Here is a 22,723-nt window from a genome sequence, read left to right on the forward strand (position 1 = left end):
CAACGCAAATGCGTCATTTGCACACCTCTACTTGTTAGCAACAACAAGGTTCCATAGGTGGAACGGACAAAGAGATTACTAATTTTAAAGATAATATGACGGAGTTCGATTTACCGACGATGTTAGATTTTACATTCGTACTGAACAAAGTGTATTTTTTGCTCATTTTAGAAACTGACGTGTGTATGTATATATTATATATACACCTTACAGCGATATTACTAACGTGAACGAACGAATCGATAGAGATTTAATTAAAGATCGCTAAATAGGACAATACTCTCCTAGTTCTAGACTCTACTCTACTCTTAGTCAATGATATTTGAAATTCGGTTGCTTTTCGAACTTTTGCAGTTGCTTAAATTTAACGAAAAAAGTTTGGCGATCTCTCGAAGTTTTCACACTAACTCTTAGCTCCTCGCTATTGACTTGGCTCGGGTCGGGTTTCATAGGGAAAAAGGAAAAAAAAGAAATACGGAAAAAAGAAAACGAAAGAATTCATATTCTAGATCATGATATTAATAGTATTTGTTCCATGAATAGTGATAAATAGAAATATTATCTGTTTCTCTGTATGTATCATGATACTAAAAGCTTTTACACATAGCTATTAGTAGTGGACATAGCTGTCATATACAGTACCGGACTTGCAGTGCCGGAGGAAAAAACATTATATTCTACATGTTCTTCGTCATTTATAGCTCAGTATTTTTATATTTTATATATTAAATGTACTTAATTTAAGACGGCGCTGTAGGTGATATTTGGTATTTTTTGATTTAATGTAAAAAAACTTTTTTCTTCAATTTGACGATCTTACGACCGCCTAATTGTACTATTAGATACACTCGAATTTTTATCAGTTCACCTTCTAAGTTCCCCTTTTCCGATTAGAGTGATGGATTTACATTTTATAATCGCTTACTTTTAACATTATGTATGCAAATTTGAAAATAAATATTAGTTTATACAAAACCGGATTATTAAGTTTAAAGCAGTCTCTATTGCGTGCCATTATATACTTTTTATTCTCTTCGCCGGAGAAAGAAATATAACAAACGAACATGACTCACGAACAGGTGCTATATTTCAGGGATTAGCTTTTTTTTCGAATGTTACGATTACTTTTGTAATATTGGCAGCGATGTTTTAAGCCAAGGGGCACTACGTTCTACGATTATAGTTAATAATTGCTATCCACAAACTGTAATGTAAGATATTAAAAAAAAAAACGTTAGTAATCCGAAAAATATAACATTTTTCATAAAAATAGCATTAACATAAATACATGTTGGACTATTTATTTCAGACACTTCCACACATTCTCAATTTTTCCCCAGTGTAAAGTAAGAAGTATCTTCCCCATTTTTTTTCCAGCGCATCAAGCGATAGCGATAAGACATAAGTCAATCGCATTTTATATCTCCGTTAATCGATCTCGACTAAAATCTCGGACAGATCCTTCCGCTGTAAATCGGGTACAGTGGCGTCTTCAGCTGGATAACCAACCGGCAGAAGTAAAACGAGCTTCTCGTTGAATGGACGTCCAAGGAGACTGCGTATGGCCGGTCCGCAATTCATTGGCGTGGATGTAAGTGTCACCAATCCGGTATACTGCATTTAAGAGTGACATGCAATAAATTAAATTAAATATAAACCCAATCATTACGCAAGAGAGAAATATCCCAAAGTTCACGAAATATACACGTTACATTCGTTACGGAACGCTTAAACAAAATTTTGTAAATACGTTTGATCAGAGATCATTTTTTTTCGAATCGATATTTCCTTTTCTCTTCATAAATTAATTTATTTTAGTACATATACTCGATTTTTCATAATTTTTTGTGAACAAGGTTTGTTGCAAAAAAAAGATTTATTTTTGAAGGTAACTCAATGACGTTTGTGACCAAGGAGACATTTAAATAAATTACCTGTATAGCAGTAATGAGAATTCCACATGCGATAGAAACGCTCATTTCGTGATAGTAGTGAATTTTTTTCTGTCCATTTGGCAAAATGCCGTAAGTTTGCTTGAACACGAGTATCAGATACGGTGCTGCGGTGATGTATTCCTTTATCCAATTAGTTTTTAGCGGAGTCAAGTCAGTCGTCCATTTTATGCCCATCCTCTTCTTGTAATTGATCTCCTCCTCCTTCTCGATGATATCTCTGATTTTTGATTTCGTAGTCGGATCGGATATCGCAACAAAGGTCCATGGCTCTGTATGTGCGCCGCTGGGAGCAGTGCCTAAGTATAATAAAAGGTGAGTACCTATGTAACTTGAAAGGACGAGATATGTAATTTATATTTTGAATTAATTTATTCTAAGCACGTTTAGTGTCAGCATCGATGACATTAAATTTTAATTTCGATATTTTAACGCATAATTTATATTCTGGATCATCTTTTTTTTATATTTTTGCAATATCTGTTCACATCTTGAAAAAGTCTGAAACGCTGGAGAATTTTAATCTTTTTATCGTGCAGTGCTTTTGCGAGCTTGAAATTCGCTTCGCGAATTTTGAAAGAGACTTTATTTGGCAAGTGTCACATCTCGAAGTACCTGCGGCCCTTATAATTTCACGAATAACTTCCTTCGGAACGGGATTCGTGCTAAAGAATCTTAAGGTCCGCCTCGCTGCAGCTACTTGATAAAATTCTGATGCACGAGCCAGTAATTCCTTTTCGGGTTTCCGGACGTAGTGGTACGGTATATGCTTGAGATCATATGGCAAAGCTGGTTCTACTTTATATGATTTTTTGTCCAGTTCTGCAAGCAACGAAAACAATGCGAAGTATTTTATCTTATCGAAATATTCTTATCGAACTGCTTAGATTTATGTGTATACTTTCTGATAATATTCTACACAGAACTACTAAAAGCTGAATCAAAAACGTAAAATTTAAACTTTAGATTGCGTTAATTCGTATACAGAATAAAATTATTTTGGAATAGTTGTGAAAGAATTTTGGGTCCTTCTCTTTCTAACATTGAAAACAGAATAAGAATCGCTTGATACTATCGTGAGATAGATTTTTTAACATTAAAACTATCGACGATTATTTCGACTATTTAAATTTATTATTATATACATCTATATATATTTTTTTAAAATAAAGAATAAGAAGAGTAAAACTAAATCAATTAATTGAATTATTTACATATTGCTATAAAAGTCACGAAAAATCTCTGAAAATGTGACTAAAACCGTTATGAATAAAAATCACTATCATTTTAATTGCTTTAATAATTCTAAAATGTATAATATTTCTGATCACGATAAGTTAAGAAAATTTAGCATTTTATTAAGTTCATTAATTTTTACTCTAGGCACATGCTGTGGCACATAAAAAAAACGTAAGCAATAAGGTGTTAGAAAATCAGTCAATTATAGTCGAGGCACATAAGGCAATAACGTAAGCAGGAGCTGTAAGTAAAATTTATTGATTTATTTACTGCTTACTATACATTTTCTTATCATTATCATGTTATTTTCTATGCGAAATCTCAATTACTCCAATAAAATAAGTGATGTTATATAAGATCTCAAGCGAAAAACCTAGGCATTTCCACCATTCTTTAGCGTTTTTTTTTTCCAAAACGAGAGGCGAATGTGACCGACAATCACATTTCCACTCAACGTTTCGCACGTAAGAAGTATTCGCTGTGACATTACTTTCACTTGGATCCGTGGATTCGTCGGATGTCGTGAATGCATGCGTCCCACTTTTCTCGGCAGCAGGTCGTCCGAAGAATTTTTTAAACAAAACGAACGAAACAACGACGATGAGTATGTGATAGAAGTACTTAATTGTGAAGGGCGCGTATTCGGCGAACATCTCTGTAGCACAGTGTAGATCAGTCTACAGCGCGGCTTTTCACTTACTGGTCTACTATCGAGTAATGGTTGCAATTCAACTGATATTGTACGAATGATCAGATAAAATCAAATGATGTTAGTATCAAGTGTTTACTAAAAAAAAGTGAATGTACGATTCAAGGCGCGAAGAGGAAGGGAAGAAGGACGAGAATTAAGTGGGGAGAGACTCTATTTTTCTTTCTCTTTACTTCGATAACCTTCGATAACCTTCAAAATTAAATTTTATAAAAACTTTTTCAAATGCACTACTGCAGAAAAAGAACGCCATTGTAAGCATATTTATTTTACGTACGTTATTTTACAATATGTTATTTTAGAAGAGAGAATTGCGCGAACAGAAAGATCGTAAGCAACAACGGGAATGTCAGCTAAAGGAATTAAGCTATAGCACGTGGAATGTATATATATTTTACCTAATATATATTTATATAATATATATTAATGTATATATATTTTACCTTCGAAAGCGTTAAGAATATGAAAAAATATATGCTGGTTTTATAAAAATTTGGCTTTCTTAGTCTAAAAATGATCTCCGCCATTTGCTCCATATATGTAAATAGTTTTTTCATAACTTGTGTATATAGATCATTTTTATGTTTTACTACATGTAACTGAATGAAATTAATAGTGAAAAATTAACATGCAACCTATTTTGTGATCAGTTCTAAATATACTTGACAAAATATAATACAATATAACAGAAAAATTATAATGGGATATTTGCATTCGGCTTTACTTAGGATTTATTTTTGCCTTTTATAATTTTGTATTGTAATTTTATTTTACATTTTTATTTATATTATATTATTCGATCCGATTATATCACATAAGTATAATACAAATGCACTTTTCACATAATGCAGTAAAATGGAATTAAATGCTGATCATTTGCACTTTTCATTGTCAGGTTGGAGGCTAAAAAACGAGCAATATCGCCTTTATGGCGTGTTAATTTGAACAGTTGACGTTTAATATTGTTACGAAATACTATATTTATCGCAACTTTGTTTATAAAACAGCTGTCTGGGAGAGAGGATCTTGCACGCTCTTCGTTTACTTTCGATATCTTGTTTGCGACTCCTAACGGAAATTCTTAAAATAAGGGACAAACAACTTCTTGCATGTTTAAACACAGGACCTTCAAAACGATGTGATTTTTCTTTTGAATATTGCATCTTATCTCATGAGCTACAGAGCGATAGCAAGCTCAAAACTGTTTTATTTTAAATAAAAATAAAGATTAACGAAGACTGCAATAAATATATATATATACTAAATATGAAAGAATTTATGTGCCATTTGGAGAAAGCAAGTAGAGCGACTAGATTCTATCCTGTTCCAGATCTCGTCTCTCGTTTCTTAATGACGCTCATTTCTTCATCTTTTTTTTGCTGCTTATTTCATATTTTGTAATATACGATTCAGTAATTAACTGACCAAAGAAAACAATGCAGTTGAATGATAATATAGCGCAAGTGTAGATACTCGAATTCAGACAGCAAATTTGTTAGCGATGTTTGTGTCACCCCGTTAAATTTCTAAGATAAACTTCTAGTTTCCTGATTGTATTAACTACACCATAAGCCGAGTTTATTCTGACGACAGTTATCTTGGTTCGTTGAAATTTGTGAAAATCACTTAGCGTTTCATTTGCATTTTAAACGCGTTTCTCCTTCATTTATAACCGAATACGGCGATACTGAATGTAATTGAAACCGAGAATTAGTTTGTAGAAATTTCTAATTGCATTATACACTTGCTCCATTATTTACACATTACATAATTTTGACCAGTAACAACCTAATACAACACGTCGATAATAAGAGTTAAAAAAATATACTAAAAGGAAAATACTAAATTAAGAAATTTTCTCGTACCTATACATTTTTTTATTATAAAATATGTATAATAGGATATTTTTTTTGTATTTCTGTGTATAAAACTTTTGCAAGAAAATTAGATCAGGCAGGATAACGTTATAATCTTTTTAGGAAAAAAAAAATAAATTTTTATCGATTCTTGTACTTTTCCTTTTCGTTGTTTTTGTGTAATGATGACGAATTAATTCTTTAACTTGTGTACCAATCTGTCAGCGTATTTTCCCGTTTTCTCTTCGGTTTTACGATCAGTAGGTGATGCAACGCGCGCCATGCTGACCTTGATTATCAATAAGGAAAAATCGATACATAGAATTAACGAGAACGCAGTATACAATGCCTTCCTCGAAGAACACAGAATTATAAAAGATATTCCGATTGCCTGCGTATAGACTTTTTACGATCGAAACTCTCTCTAATAATATCAGCAGCTGCGTTCGACACTTCGGAACTACATTGTATAAGATATAAAAAAAGCAACGGTAGAGATAAGAAATCGCACGAAATCCTCGACAGCAGGGATGTATCAAGCATTCGACGTGTGCGACGATGAAAAGAGACTTCTAGAAACTCAATTAAATTTTGTTTGATAAAATTACATTCAAATTTAATATGTATCTGTTATGTTTTTCCCTTTTTTTTTCTTTTACTTCATCGATTTTGACATTAAATAACCGATACAAAGCGAAGCAGTTGGCTTGCAGCAGTTGCAACATGATTGTTATATATTACATCAGCCATCGTACGTGAAATACCAAATCAACAGCGACAGTTGGAATGGATTCCTTGCATTTTGCTCAGCTCAGAATCGAGCGGCGATTTCGGTTGGATGTACCGGATGCGCACTATGTTCGCCAAAGTACATAAACGCGTTTCGACCGTTATACGCCGCCGAGTAAAGTAATAAGCTTCGTCGAAACAATAACGGTAAGCTTCGCGTTAGCATTTGCGTATGCATTTTATTGGACGCCTTTACATGTCACGCACACGCGTCTCGCGTCGCGCGTTTTCCGCGTGCCAGACGTCGAATTTACCGTCGGGGTGGTGCGCACACCAATAGCAGGTGCAGAAGAAGACCACGCCGCACGTGCCGAGGCGCGCGGAATCGGGCGATACGGGCCTGAAGTGGTCAGCGGCGCGGCCGGCCAATGAGTGGAGGCGCGCGGCGGCTGCGCGAGAGGCGCGGAGCGCGCAGTAGCGAAAACGTGCACGGGTCCGGCGACACGGTTGCGGGTCCGTCCGCACCATTCGGGCGCGGCGAAACGGGCGGTCTGCGGAGGTGATCATGTAAAAAGGGCCGCGACAGCGGCGGCGGCGGCGGCGGGCGCTAAACCGTGAGTCCGTGACTCTCCGCGGGCGAATCCTCGTGCGACAAGGCGGGTCGTGCCGGTGCGCTCCGGCTGCACCTTCTGCACGCGCAAAATCGGAGCTCTCGCGCTCCTCTCTACGCCGTATATTATCGCGTACTCCGCACATACCGTGCGCGCGCGCGCATCACGCACACATACGGATACGTTACGTACGTACGTCTCGCGGGTACACGCGCGGAACGGACACACGTGTGCGCGTACACGGAGCGCGTGAGCGACGGAGCGCGAGAGACGTTTCCCGACGCGGATATGGGCGTACCGCGTTACCGCGAAATGCGCGTCGATTGAGCGGATCCCGGAGCTCGTTCCCGATCGTGTACGTCCAGCAGAAAACGACGATAACGGTGACAAGTGCGCGGCGCGTAAGAGCGAAGGAGACAGAGACAGGGACAGAGAACGAGAGAGAGTGAGTGAGTGAGCGAAAGAAGGACAGAGCGAGAGGGTATGGAGAACGCCATGCAGCCGCTACTTCCACCGCCACCCCCACCCGCTTTCGACATGCCACGGAGCAGCACGGAGCAGACGGTCACCCACGAGTTGATATTTGGTACGTCCACGTCTGCTAGTTGCTATTTGATTTCCGTCACTTTGCATGCCTGATGTAGTAGGTGTCAAAGGTCCCGGAGATCGAGACGCGATCGTATACGCTCACGCGGAGAGCAGATCCTTTCTATACCGTCTTCGCTCGCGAGTCGAGCGGTAGGCCGCCGAAATCGCAATGAGCTTCGATATCGTTCTACGAGAGTCTTTACGGTATAATGCTTTATCGTCGTCGCCGATATCGGGTCGTTTCTCAATGCCATCGACGCTGCCCGAATATATGTTGCGTTACGCAATCGGCAATCGTTAATTGAAACGCGTCGCCATCGTGGGTATACTTTTTTTGTACTTTGACAACGGCCGTAGGGTGATCGAGAAAATATCGGCGCGTGTCGCTTTATAGACATACTTATTCGAACGAATAACAGTAGCGCCGTCGACGTATAGCGCCGCTGGCCGGCATACACGCGCGCGGACACGGCATATAAAATTAAAACTTGCGACGATCGAGGGAAGTTTTTGCGCCGGCTCTCTCTCTCTCTCTCCGGCCTCCTCGTCGCTTGAAAATCCGTTCCCGTCTGAAAAAGAGAAGAGGACGAGGAACGGAAAAAGAGACGACTCCTCTCGCCGTTCTCTCGGCGTGACGCGTTCACGGGATCACCAACGCGCGCGCGGCTTCCCGCCGCTAGATAAATAGGCTCTCTCTATATTTAACCGTGCAGCAGTATGTAAACATAATCGGCCAGCCATTCTAGAAATTAGGTCTGATCTGTCAAAAACACTGGTACCGTCGCCAAAAATCATTCTCTCGCGTTCGCGAGAGTCTGGCAGGGGCAAAACTCTCGGCCCGCGCACGTTTCGACGACGAGTTTCGGATGAGCCGTTCCGTGAAAATAAGTCTGGTCTCCGAACGTTGGCGACTGAGATTTGTTAAGCTATTTCTCTCTTCCTCTTTCTGGTATTTTCCAATTTTTTTCCAAATCTGTCAAATTAAGAACACGTTCGTCGGTTCGTCGAAAGTTGATACACGATTGTTTAGACTACCAATACCGCCTGCCTTGCCTTACTGTCTCGATAAAAGACTTTCCTTTCGTCATTATTTTTACAGGATGAAATGTCGGCCTCAATGGGTCGTTGAAAACCCTGCTCTTTCATCTGTTAATTGTTACAAGAGTTCATTCTTCGCGTCACCTTATTCCTCTTACTTTATGCGCTATATCTTGTTGACAGCGATCACAGGCTTAAGTGACCTGATCAATAATTTTAAATACTTTCCATGTCCTTAGAAAAGAATTCTGCTGACAGACAAAAAATACCTTTCCTCAACAATTAGTTAAGGTTTTTATCCATTTTAATGTTATTTAGTCTTCTCATACCTGACGTATCTGAAAACGTCCCTCTGATCCTTTGAAAGTGACCTTGTCAAGTCGTTTACGTAACGGCAAGAAAAGAAAAATGGAGAAAGTTATTGATTTAACACTTTCCTCGAGCGTTTCCATCCCCAAACTGTAGATAATACTTAAATAGTTGGACAATCGTTGGTCGGGAAATGCATTTTAAGGTCGACGGCTGGAAAGTTATCGATAGATTTTTCATGGCAATATACTTATTTGATATTTATGCGTCACGGTATATTTAGATTGTTGTAGTCTAGCGCGGAATTACACACAATTTTTTAGATATTATACTCGCATATCATTAAAGTGACGTAAAATCGCAAAGAAATACTATGAAATTGTTTATCACAAAGCGGCTAAATATATATATATACATGAGCTTAAACTAGGAAAACATTGTTGTTTGTAGCTTCATCATGAAAATATTATCGTTTTATCTGCATCTCTCATGACGTCTCGATTTTTTTTATTATAGTTAAGCATCTCGCAATTTCTTTTTTGTATATTATTTTCTTCAAAATTGTATGACATAGTGCTGAACGATATTAAATACTTGTCTCGTTTAATTTTCATTTAGCTGTACAATCGTGGACACATCGGTTGCGACACATTCTTTTTTTATAGATTTCAAAACGCACTAATATTTTGCAAATGCGGACCACGATTGGTGTTGTACTGTCTCTAGACTAAAGATAGTAACATCGTGGTTCGCATTTGCAACATATTAGTTATCTATAAAGTACATATTATGTATATTAAATATATATTAGAAACCTATAAAAAAAGTGTCGCAACCGATGTGTCCACGACTGTACAAATTTATTAATATTAATATATATATATATAACTACAAGCCGTTAAAAAATTCTTTTACTGTTAAGCTAACTAAATCCAGTACTGTGCAATTAGATTGAGGGTTCGATTTGGTAAATTTTAATTACCGCGGTTATTTTATTTCAAGCGTGTGTACTGTATGCCATCTTGAAATAAGAAAGAAATAGAACGAATACATGAGATACAATCAAATCAAGTATACGAGTACTATCGCTGTCGTTAACGCGATACCGTAATGCAGTGTAATATTACATCGTGGACCGGCGCCAATGATTAGAGCTCGGCGCGATATCTCGTTGCGGTTTTTAACGTCGTGGCCGATTATTTATTCAACAACAGATACGATGTGCCGCCACCTGTTAAAATGCATACGAACTCGTTGAGAAACATTCCGCGTCGTTCCTCTCTCTCTCTCTCTCTCTCTTCTCTCTTGCCGCCGCCTCTCTCCGCGCTTTCGCTCGCCTAGATCTTTCTTCAAACATTTTTTTTTATACACTTGACATTTAATTTTAAATGTTACTTGAGCGTCATGCGGACGTCATTTATTATTCGCAATTGTTCGACAATTACGAGGTTTCTTTTTTTTTTACGAACGAACTGTACAAAGAGACGAAGGAAGCTGCGAAGTCACGGAGTGATTCACAACACTCGTCGTTTCTAGGAATCGTAACTCTATATTTGGAAATTAAAAGACGGTAAACAGCTAATCGAAGCTGAGAAAATAAGCGTTTGCTGATGATGGAGTGCAGTGGAATGGAATATCTCAAAGTTGATTCTTGACCCTGAATGTAATTCGTTTTATTTACTTTAAGAAATTGTTTTGTGATGACTCACATTGCGATCTAAAATTATTTACGAATTTCTCTAATTTCGCTAAATTTACCTGAAAGGTATCATCGTCTATTTTCTCAATAACTTTATTTACATTTCGCGTACGGTATTTACAGTGATGGTAGTCAGTAATGGTAGTCAAACACATTCATGCTTGGATCTTCTTGTTCCTGTCGGGAAAATAATATTATTATTCGAGAGATAAAATTACAACTTTCTAACATATTCAATTACAATTTCCTAATATATAATTCTTATAATTATTTCTAATATATAATAAATATATATTATCTGATATGCTTAATTTTCCGTGTTATATTCTGTTGTCACTTCCAGTGTGTTTGGCGAATTAGGCGTTTCAGACCGCAGGAGAACCCTGTTTGTTATTTTTCCTCGCGAAAAAGATACAAATGACCAAATGACGATATAATCACGCTGTTATCATCACAAAACAAGATTAAATCGTTTGGCTTACGAGCGCACCCGCGAATCCTGTTTCGTCCTCGTCCGAGAACGAAAAAACATCGGCGCGAAGCCGGTCGCCACACGTCTTCTGCGTCGTCGGGTTTTCGATAGGCGCGATATCGTCGGAGCCGGTTCCACCGACGTTGGCGTCCCGGAGACAAATCTGTATGAATATCATCCAATCGAACGTCGAAGTTAAATCGCGACTTTTAGCCACCGAAGTTCTCGAATCGGACAAGTTCGCGAAATGTCGAACTGACCAATTCGATCTTCGTTCACCCCGTTTATGTAATTAATTCTATTCTAGTATACCGTTACAATTGCCGTCATTGACATAAAAATATTTAAACGTGAAATATCTGCATAATGGAACGAAATTCTTGTCTGCTAAAAAATTTTAAATATGTACCTGTTTTTTAGTTTATCGAAAGGAGATTTGCATTGACGCTCGTTCATGAAAATTCGTAAATAATTGCATGGAACAAATGTCAATTTTTATTAACATTTTGTATTTATTGTAATTCATTATTATATATAACAATTAGTTTCATTATGATTTTTATATGTATAATTTAATTTTAAGGTACTTATTTAAATTGTGCATATCACAAACTTAATATAGAAATCACGAAAATTTTTATAATTATTCGAGCAGAATAAATCGAAAGTTATATATATCTAAAAGGGAAATTTCATACTAACATGCTACTATTGAAGCCCCATGAAATATTTACGAAAGGTCAAAGGTAAGCTAGTTCGCGCACGATGATGATTTTCTGAACTTTAATCCCGTGCGTTTGAACATCGGAGCAGAGTGCATATTATCGATTTGTAAATTTACAATTGTAAGCTACGAATTGAATAGTTCTGTGTGCCTTTGCAAAGAATTGTAATATTAAATGTTTCTCATAAATTTTTCATATTTTTACCGTCGAAAATGTGATTTCTTGTACCAATAAAAAATTAGTTTTAGAATCTATTACATTTTCTTCAGGAAAATGTATTATATTATACATTTTATATTGTTTACATAACAATTTGTCATGCTAAACGTCAATAATTCTCGCATCAAAATGCTCGTATTTTTCTTTTCAATTTTGTCATCCTACGAGCATTCAAATTCGATTGTTTGAATTAGTGAATTTTTGAAAGGAAATCGCATCGAGACGCAAAACTTTAACAAAACATCAGCAACTAGTTTCGGTTGTAAGACAGTATTTCTAAAGTTTTTAAGATAACGGCTTATTTTACTTGTTTGCAGTGCGTTCGAATAGACAATTTTTATGTAGTATGCGTATATCGTTCGTGAGTCAACAATCATTCCGAAAAAGTATGTTAAAGACAAAATTAGTGCTTTGTGATATTGCTCGACGCATTGGTATTTTTCAAACACATACAATTACGTCCTAAAACTTTTTGAATCTTGTTTCCATAGCTAATCAAATTTTTAAAAATTTAATTGGCTAAAAAATAAGATTCTTATTTTTAATTCCTTTTTTAATTTTGTATTTCAATAATTACTTATTTCAATTATTAATACTTTAATAAAATTATTTTAAAAAAATTAGTGTAAAAATTTCTGTTATCTTTTGAAAAATACCATGTAGTTTTGAATTCTCTTGGAATTGTCTTTTGTTTTAGCTGAAAAAATAGCTATTGTCAAACTTTATTTATAAAAATATTTATAAAGTCCCTTTTTTTAACTATTTTCCTATAATAATTACTTTTGCTATAATATCCGATTAAAACTGACGATATTGAATAAGTTATTTTCAAAATTTTTTTACTTTACATAACAACTTTTACATTGTAAAAAAGATATGTAAAATTATACGAAAAATAAATGTTAAAGTCACACGATTTATAAGGAAATATATTTTATTTATGAGCAATTTTACATATCTTTTTTTTAACAGTGTATTCAGTATACGGCGGCATATCTTTCTTTCGGCTAATTAAATTAATTGCACGAAGCGATGTACAATATTGAAGTCAATGCGCAGCGCCACAGGGGCCAGTGGGTTATCCGCTTGTGAGAAACGCGTGAATTCCGCGTGCTAGCGTGCGATACTTTTACTGATATTGATTTCTTACCGTACACGACTACGGTACATTTACGCGTAACGATACCCGTTACGTTTAATTTCGGTTTTCCCGAAGTTCCTTGCCACATCGACGTCGGGGAGTCGCGTTATGTAACCACGGGGCGCGACGTCGCGCTAGAGCCGCGCCTGAGGAGGGGGCCTCGGTGTTTTCCAAATCAGCTGTTAGTACTCCGCCGGGTGGCGGGAGAGGGAGGGTGGAAACGGGGTGGGGTGGGTGAGAAACGCGGCTCGTGTAGGATCCGTCGGTCAGGTTCTTCAGTCCACAACGACTCGACGCGAGGAGTACACGTCGTGCGGATTCTCGTTCGCGCTTCGTGTAATTCGCGTTACAGTACGTACGCGCGACGGACGCGGTAATCTCGTCGCAGTGTCGCGCGTATACGTTCCTTGGAGACAGTTAAGAAACAGGCAATAAAGATCAAGATCGACAATAAGTTTCCACGACACCGAGACCCACGTACTTTCGCGCGAGGACACGGATTCTTGTTCGCGTTATTGAAACGCGGGTCATTTCGAGTGAAAGTGTAAAGTTTTTTTTTCCTAAAGCGGGACTAAATATGACGAAGTTTCTGAAATCCACTGGCATTGCTCCTTTCAACGATTTATCCCGGAGGTCACAGGCGCGAAATCGTACTTTATGTGCAAATCAAAGCTAAAGTAAATAGAATTTCATGATCAAAAGAGGTCTAAGTATTGGCTATGTTTGCAGTGATGTGAAATGCATATTATATGAATTTTCTTTGCGAATATCAATTTTTCTTTTTCCTAAGAGAAACAGAATTAGTGCGGATATCTATATCATTACACCGCACCTGCAATGATAAAGAATTTTGACTGAAAACGCCGGGATTATATATTATTATCATTTGAATTTTTACTTGGTTTGCCTCTGATTGAGTCATTTTTAAGTCAAATAGGAGAGTGTACGTCGGTCTCTTGTAGAACCGTCTTTCGCTGCGTGAAAGGAAACGTTCGGAAACGCCGTACACTCGCGACCTTCGATCCCGGAATTATTCCACATCAATGACGTATCCGTCAACAATATCATCGTCTAGTTCGACAATACTAGAAACGCGACCCAGAAACTGATACCTGATGAGAACTTGTGTTTCAAGTGGAAATTTCGTGGACATCGAGTGAAGAACGTGGAGACTCGTTCGCTCAGTTCTCAGGCCGATAAAAAGTACGTCAACACGTCGCGACCGGGTGGTACGATTAGGGCTCGCACCCGACGTCTCGCGACGAGCGTTCCGAAGTGTGTGTATACCGCGGGCATTGCCAGTCGACCGGCTACTCGACGAATGACATTCCCTCTCGCCGTGGAAAACGGGGCGAGATATTCGCGAATCTGGTCAAGGCCCGCCCAGCTGTTCGCCGACTGATCGTGCGAACAGAACCGACTGCGAGCGTGTCGTCCGCGCTCTGCTCGGCTGCACGGTACATAAGTGTGTCAGTAGGATAACCGACGACATTTACGTTTCGTTTAACGGACGCTTCTGGCCGGGATCATCGCGCGGACCACGGCGTTCGGCTGGCTTCCGTGCGGACAATTAAGCACGTCCTACGGCGCGATCAGCGACCAGCTGGGTCGGTGTGTTTACGTTTAAAGACACCACCGACCTTCGGCGTGCCGCGATAAATCGTGCTTATACTCACGTGGCACACGGCCCGTAAAATATTTCATGAATACGAGACAATGTGACTAAACTCGAATCACCGTTGTATATTCGTGAGGATAACGACAGCAGCGACGGTGTACGACTTATATCGTTACGCGAAAAGTTTGACCTTATGTCGATCGCCGGGATACAGTTCCCCCGGCCTCTTTCTTCTTGCTCTTTTTTTGTCTTCATTCCCGCCGACATTGCTCGCGCCGCGACGACAGTGACGTACGCAGCACGCACGTCGTAACCGTCCCTCTCGGGCCTCCCGACGTTTCGCGATGGAGGAAGAGGAGAGTCTCGTGACGAGCGACTGCGGTATTTCAATCCCGTCGAAAAAGGAGAGCGGCTACTTCGAGGAGAGCTGCGGCGACCTGAGCGACGTCATTTTCAGTAATTACAATCACTACGGGGCGCTCCTCAGCGTCGACACCGCCGGCATCTTGATCATCAACGAGGCCAGACGGTCGGACCACTGGGAGGAGAGCAGGAAGGGATCCTCCTTTTCCTCCGGCCTTGTTGAGGACATAAACGACCTAGATGTTAACGACTCCGACGAGGCTAGAGACGACGTCATTGAGATACCTACAGACGCTAAGCGCGACGTCGTCGGGGGCTCCGAGGTAGTCGTTTACGGTCGCGAGGGCCCCAAGGGGCTAGCCTGTACCCGCGAGGACTCCTCGACGGCGATCCTCTGCATTCGCGAGGACTCCGAGAGACGCGCCAACCCCGCCAAGGCGCCTGTCCGCGTCCACGAGGACTCGAAAGCGGTCCTCTACGTTCGCGAAGACTCCAAAGCGGTCGTCTACATTCACGAGGGCTCTGAAATCATCGACTGCACCGGGGAGGATGTCGAGTGTGCAATGAGCCCCTCCGTCATCATAGACGATTGGAACGACGTGGAAATATCTGACACAGGTAAAATGCATACCTTCTGTTGATGATAAACGACGTTTTATCGTCGTCGTGCGGATCCTTTTCGTCACTCGTACTTTAAATACACGTCCGGCGATTATGCGATAATTCTTTGGTCGGATCGCAGGCGTATTATGATATTCCTCGATAGTTTGAAAAACAACCGTCTTTCATGCTTCGCCTCGTTGTTAAACTGAAAAATAGATACGATAAATTAAAATAAATGGAAGGAAAAACAATGCAGTATTTTTAAGACCAGGAATTTATGCTGACTATAGCGAATGTACCGTGCATGATATTTAGCAATGGCTTCAACAGGTCGTAAATACGGCTGATACATTAAACCGCAGGCTTCTTAAGACCCATTACGTATCGATCTGACCGTTTAACATTTCTCCGTTTGTTATTGGGTTGCGGCATAGCAATCGCTCGTGATATTAAAAATTCATAATTTCAAATTATATTTGTTGTGTTATTTTTTTGCAGACGATTTAATTCCCCCAAAGAGAAACAGATATTTTTCTATTTATTTTTTTTATTTTTTACTATTTAATGGTTTTTTATTTATCTTTTTTGATGCTAAATTACTAAACACGTGTAGAATATTTAAAATAAAATTTACAATTCAGACTTTGATGATTTATTAACACGATTGCAGATATCGGTTTAAGGCCAAAATATTCCAAGGCTGTTTAAAGAATGATAATTTAGTATAATTAAAATCAGTTAAGATTTAAAACATTTGAAGCTTATTTTATACTCTATTATAATATTTTATTCTAAGAATTCGACTATTCTTTTCAAATTATATTATAGATTTAAAATTAGATAGCTTTTTTAATACGTAACGGCACATCTCACGTTTAATACATCACATTAACATGTTTATGCGAACTATCAATTAAGATATTCTTTAATAAATTTGTCTAGAATCTAGAAAAATTTTTATTTTTAAGTTTTAATGGTCTTAAAGTTTAAACTGAATCTTTAACTATGAAGATCTGTTCAATGTGATTTTTGTCCTTTATTTTATGCTGTTATAATGATCCGCCAAAGATACGTATTTGGATGTGAAAGACGGCACATCAAAAATGGTTCTTATATACAGATAAGTTAATGTGTATCCATCATTTAGACCTAATGATGGATACACATTAACTTATTTGTATATAAGAACGCATTTTTGATGTGCTGTTTTTCATATCCAAATACGATCTTTGGCAGACCATTATAGCAGCGTAAAATAAAAGGCAGAAACCACATTGAACGGGTCTTCATAGTTAAAGATTCAGTTTAAACTTTAAGACCATTAAAACTTTCGGACAATTCCTATCTATCATTAAATATTCGAGAGCCTTAACTAAGCAGGCAAAAACGGCGGTTCCGTTAAACCGTAAGATGTCTTCAAGTTATTTTTATTGTGAAAATCTCACCACACACACGGGTAGTCTAATATGATACAATCAACTTTATGAATGTAAAGGATAGGGATACGTATAGGAGATAAAATTTTTTTGTGACTAAAGCAAAAAGGAAGAAAGATAAAGAGAAAGTGTAGATGTAACAATATATTTCTGGCAAACGTCCTCCCTGTTTTCAATAATAGGGCAGTCTTCACATTTGGAGCAAAAAAACCAAAATTTTATCCCCATAATTATACTCCCATAAATCTATGTACATAGGATATATATATTCTATGACTTTCACAATGCTATTCTTAACTTTCTCAATGACAGATATTTTCAGATTCCTTTCTTCTTGAGATATTTCCAATCTTCTATTATAGTTTATTAAGTATATAGTTTATTAAGAAAATCTGCATTGTTATATACTTTTCTAACGTTCACTATGCCTGAACATGTCAAGATCAATATCTATAAGTTTACTGTACTCCCTTATTCAGATTCGTTGACGTTTCGACGACGATTCGAAATTTTTTCTTTGTCTTGGCATGTACGATTTTTCCTCAGACGCAAGCGTACACAACGGTGCTTTTCTCGACGAACTTTTCTCCGACGCGAACACAACATAATGCGGACTTCGACCTTACACTTTGCGTTGCCGCGCGCGACATTGTCCTTCATGCGTAAAGATCTTTTCTTCTTTTATAGATATTCGCGTTTATTCTGAAGAGAAAGAGGAAAAGACAGAATGAGAGAGAGAGAGAGAGAGAGAGAGAGAGATCATGTTTCGAAAGAGAAAGATCCTTTCGTATTGATTGCGCTAAGTGTGACGAAAATATCTTCTCAAAACACATTATAACGCGTAACTCCCGTTCCCCTCCCCCCCCTCTTCTCGCACTTAAAATTCACCGAGACATTCAGCAATCAATTATTATTTTTTTATCAACATCCACTCGTTTTCTTTTCTTCCGCTCACAAACGTTACCCGTACCTGTTCCTGGAGCAGCACACTAAATCATCATCCGATCATCGTTTCTCCGCGCGCCGCGTCACACGCTCTTTCATATTAAAAAAAACAAATAAATAAACAGATTCTTTATTCCCTAATACTTGCGGCAGTTCCGCATACGTTCTGTGTATATACGTGTTTTTAGCGAAAGGGTGAAGAGTTAATATCACGGCAGGAAGGGGGGGAGATCTTAATCACTTTCTCCTGCGGTATATACACAACGGGACACGGATACGGCTGAAACGCCGCAGGTTTTGTGCGCTTTCGAAACCGGCCGTGTTGTACCTCTTCGCGATCGAAGGGAAGCTCGTTTTTAAACGTCTCTTGATACGACGTTTTTTTAATTTTATAAAATATGGCACGAGAGCTTTTAAAAGAGAGAAAAGAGAGAGAGAGAGAGAGAGAGAGAGAGAGTTATTTTCCACGTCGATAATTTTATATCCAATTCAATGCTCGTTCGACATTTCCACATATTCGAGGAGGCTGCGGACGATGTCGATAATCGGCACAGAAATGTCTCGTTTCGTATTCCGCCATCCCGCGTGTGCGCAGTGTGTCTACTTATAACGAAAGAGTTGAAAACTCCGTCAGCAGCTCCCGCGCCGCGTTTCTTTGAGCGCAAACGAGTTAATCGACATGCGGAAAGGTGGTAGCTCATTCTCTCTCTCTCTCCTCGCCGTTCGCGCTCGCTGAACAACCGTACCGCATCTGCAAGTGTGTGTTATGGGAGAGCTAAAAATAAATCGCTATTATCAATGAGTAACGAGAAGCTGAGTATCGAAAGCCAGCGTGAAAATATCCAATTACAAACGACGTGCAACGGACGGACGGTTTTTTCATGGGAACAGCCTCCCCTTTCTCCTCCGCCTGTCCTTGTTCCGGAGATAAGCCGTCGTTTATTATATAACGTTTTACGCTGTCGTGAAAATATAATACAGGTACTTGCTGCTGTTTATGAAACTGTTTATGAAAGTCAGATCGATCTTGTAATCGGAGATAAGAGCGACGGCGGCGAGTATATTTTACGCTTGACACATTCGCGCAAATGCATTTTCCTCCGTCGCGTATGTCCCGATTGAGAATCATGGAAAAGAAGTCGTATCACGTAAAAGAAGAAATATATCACGCGTCGTTAAAAATAAGCGGGCAGATGTGGCATGTGTGTGAATATGACACTCCATACAACCACCATTTCTGGTGCTCAGGGTCTCTCTTTGGGACACTCGATAAAATAAGAATCGGCATTTTTCGGGCGTATTTTTCTTTTCTTTTGTGTAAAGCGTTAACGTGGTCGGTCGGTGTACGCGGATTTTCGTGGCACCAGAAACGTACCGGTTGTATTTGGTACAAACTATACGTGAAATTAAAGAGAAATGATCAACGTGTACGCTGCAAACACACATACTTGACAACAAGTACCTGGGCGAAAACAATCGTTCGAGAGCTGCTGTTTTCCAAAGTTTCGTAAAACTTCGACGCAACGGCATTCACTCACGTTGTATATTGTATGTACGGGCCACTTAATATTGCAAGCACAAAACGATTGCGATTTGGAGTGCCCATCGATAATACGACATGTAAAGAGTCTCTCAGTTACATGACACATCTAGTTAACAAGAATGATTGCCTCTTTTCTCTCTCTCTCTCTCTCTAGCCGAACATTAACGATTTTCTGATTCTACGAAAATAGGAAAAAAATAGAAACTTGATAAACATGTAAAAAATGTTGTTTACAAAGCGGTAAAGGACTTTCTAGGTAATCTATATGAACAGATCTTTAATAAGAATTTTTTATATATTGATAAAGATATAATTGATGACTCTTGATTGATTTTCTTACAACTTTCTTGTCGAGATTGTTTCATGATATTTAAAGAATTGCTAAGACAAAGTTGAGTAAGTAAGTTAAAAATTAGTTAAAAATAGATTTGAAATAGGTGAGAGACATTGTTCAAAATATAGATTAGATATCTCGTAATTAAGGAAAATTCTCTAAATTGATTAAGAAATTCGTGAAACAAACGGCGCGATTTGTTTGCATATTTACACGGATATATGTACCTGCTACGTGCCTATATGAAAAGAATTCTCGGAAATAAAAGAAGAATTCCGTGAAAACGAGTCGAGATTGGACACGTAATTGCGAATGAGCGATAGATAGTTCGTGCTGGATGGCCGTGAGAGATAGGTCTTAATAAACAAAAAAGGAGAATGCAGCAGCTTCCACGTGGATGCCGGAAAAGCATAACGCAACTGACTCGATCAATCTCTAATAACGTGTGCCTCATACGGGACGTGAGTTACCGATACAGAGGATTCAAACAGCTGTTGTTCTATAAATAATGCAAGGCTGCTTAAGAATAAACCGGTGAGTACCGGCGTGAAGCGATGAGTTCTGCATTTCCATTTTTTCATGTTATATTTTTGGAAAAATATTTTTATGTACCTATACTTTTCCTTGCGCTCCACGCGCGGCCGCACGAACCGGATGTAACCGATAACAATGCGTCTGACTGACTTTTTATATCGCAAATTGAAATTGAAATATATTGAAGGTAGATGATCTCGCGGTAGATTGAACATCGAAGGTTTAAATAAATTTGAGCTTAAAACTCGTAGAATATAATAACTTCAATCAACCGTCCAGAAATTAATATAACGACGCTATTTGCGTTCCAAATATTATCTTTTGTATGCACATTCTCCACTTCCCTCCCGACATTCATGCAAAGTTCCTTTTTATCTTTATCAAAAGAAAATACAGAAATTAGAAGAGGACAAAAAATGATGGGTTCAAAAACGTGTAAACAGTATCGACGGAAGCGTTGTCCGCTCGTATACTCTTGACGACGGTCGGTTGTAAATTCTAAACGGTGCTGTAATATTTTTCACCGACGCGACGCGATACGATTATCTTGCCCAGGGGTACTCGACTACAGTTACGTACACCCGATACATCCAGTGGCGTAATATGTGCCTTGTTTCTACAATATTACGAAAGTGCAATTGAAAAAAAAAACGCTATCGTGCTGTAATATTCGCTTGACCAGCAAATATTTCAATTATTGAGCGCGAAATTATGCGGCCGCACGCCATTTATTAAGCGCGGGGGGAAATTATGCGGCCGTAAAAACGAGATCTCCTTGCGCAACTCTTGCGTATCTTCGTTTTCGTACGGAGAGATAGAAAGAGAGGGAGAATTATTGTGTCCTTCGGAGTTGCTGATACAAGCCTAATTGTCGGTCACACATTTTTATGACATGGTTAATATGATAGACGATTTTATAGACACGATTTCTATAGCTATTTTTATAACCACGTTTTTATTCGAATAATATAACGATTAGATACACAATATGCATGGCAGTGTGATTCGAGTTCTGCAAATATATCTTATTCAAATTGTGAAGTTTTGCAGAATTAAATGTACGATAAATTTTAAACTTCAAATAAAAAGTTTAACGAAAATTAGATTTCGAATTCGTTGAAAAGTGCGTCATGAAAATTAAGAATGTTTTCAAAATATCTTTCATCTAATTTTCTTTTGATTTCTGTACGATAAGCAAATATTACCGTCAATCAATTGCAATAGGCGACAATTTAAACTCGTCGAGCTATTTAATAAATTTCTCGTTTTCGACGCAACAATTCGTATTTTCGCGATTGTGGACAATCGCAGAACGCAATTATCGTTGTTCTTTCCATTGCGACATTATGACGTAGCGTGTATCGACTGCCTCGAGATAAGGGAGGACGATAAAAGCAAAGATTGATATAGTTCCGCGTATATGGATTTCGATGGCACAGTCGCGCGAAAATAATTTTCACATTCACTCACGACGAAGGCAATTCGACAATTCGGCACAACGTATACGCTTATAGCATTGAGAAATCGTAATGAAAAATTCAACTGCGCGGTCCAGATAACTTTTTCAAGAACCCGCGAAGAAAAAATTTTAACTCTTACAATTGAAAAAAAAAAAATTAGTTATTACATCCGATATACATCCAGTGTAATTAATTACCTCGAGTTTTTAAGGTTAGTAGAATTCGATTAGTCGGCAGCTTAAATATTCTATAGAGAGTTCCCTGGAATCGTTTTGGCTTCCTTTTCCAAGGGAAAACTTTCTTGGTATAATGAGTGATGGGATGGGAGGGATAAGTTTGCGTTAGATTCTCGGAAATTTTAAGAGAAGTTCTAACGCGGCATGGCGAGTGGAGGGGACAGTTCAACCCAGGCGTTAGTTACGCCCTTAGAGATTAGAAAAGTTCTGATTGGTGGGGAGACAATTTCAGCTATTAGGCCTTTGAAAATTTTTGCGACCACCAGTCAGTCTCCAATCGTCTCGGTCGGCCGGTGTGCACGTGTAGCGGAAAGCAACCTGAGCCGTCGCGGATATATAGTGCCACTGTCGCGAATGCACTACA

General features: G+C 38.5%; 2 protein-coding genes across 3 annotated transcripts in view; one reads left to right on the forward strand and one right to left on the reverse strand.

Moving 5' to 3' along the window:
• Window positions 1-497: 497 nt before the first annotated feature.
• Window positions 498-4,235, reverse strand: LOC105452845 (iodotyrosine dehalogenase 1). The gene is made up of 4 exons (XM_011694332.1): window positions 3,682-4,235; window positions 2,568-2,774; window positions 1,935-2,251; window positions 498-1,614 (listed from the first exon to the last, which is right to left on the reverse strand). The coding sequence occupies exons 1-4, from the start codon at window positions 3,842-3,844 to the stop codon at window positions 1,429-1,431; spliced, it is 873 nt and encodes a 290-aa protein (XP_011692634.1). The 5' UTR covers window positions 3,845-4,235; the 3' UTR covers window positions 498-1,428.
• A 2,788-nt stretch (window positions 4,236-7,023) lies between these two features.
• LOC105452846 (ribosomal protein S6 kinase alpha-5) overlaps window positions 7,024-22,723 on the forward strand; it is a 40,636-nt gene continuing 24,936 nt past the window's right edge. The window contains exon 1 of one of the 2 annotated variants that reach the window (XM_011694334.1): window positions 7,024-7,682. In XM_011694334.1, coding sequence (XP_011692636.1) covers window positions 7,580-7,682 — 103 coding nt within the window. In that variant the 5' untranslated portion in view covers window positions 7,024-7,579. Of the gene's footprint in view, window positions 7,683-13,570; window positions 15,887-22,723 lie in introns of those variants that run through there. The other variant, XM_011694333.1, reaches the window with a different exon arrangement.

This window comes from Wasmannia auropunctata, unplaced genomic scaffold (assembly GCF_000956235.1).
Source record: "Wasmannia auropunctata unplaced genomic scaffold, wasmannia.A_1.0 LD336026.1, whole genome shotgun sequence".
Taxonomy (NCBI): domain Eukaryota; kingdom Metazoa; phylum Arthropoda; class Insecta; order Hymenoptera; family Formicidae; genus Wasmannia; species Wasmannia auropunctata.

What these genes read in the sequence shown, in the direction of transcription:
- LOC105452845 (XM_011694332.1), bottom strand. Translation starts at nt 3,844, where the DNA reads ATGTTCGCCGAATACGCGCCCTTCACAATTAAGTACTTCTATCACATA. An exon ending in TGAAATTATAAGGGCCGCAG is followed by an intron (nt 2,252 to 2,567) that starts GTACTTCGAGAT and finishes TATTATACTTAG; the next exon opens with GCACTGCTCCCAGCGGCGCA. An exon ending in TTCTCATTACTGCTATACAG is followed by an intron (nt 1,615 to 1,934) that starts GTAATTTATTTA and finishes TCTTAAATGCAG; the next exon opens with TATACCGGATTGGTGACACT.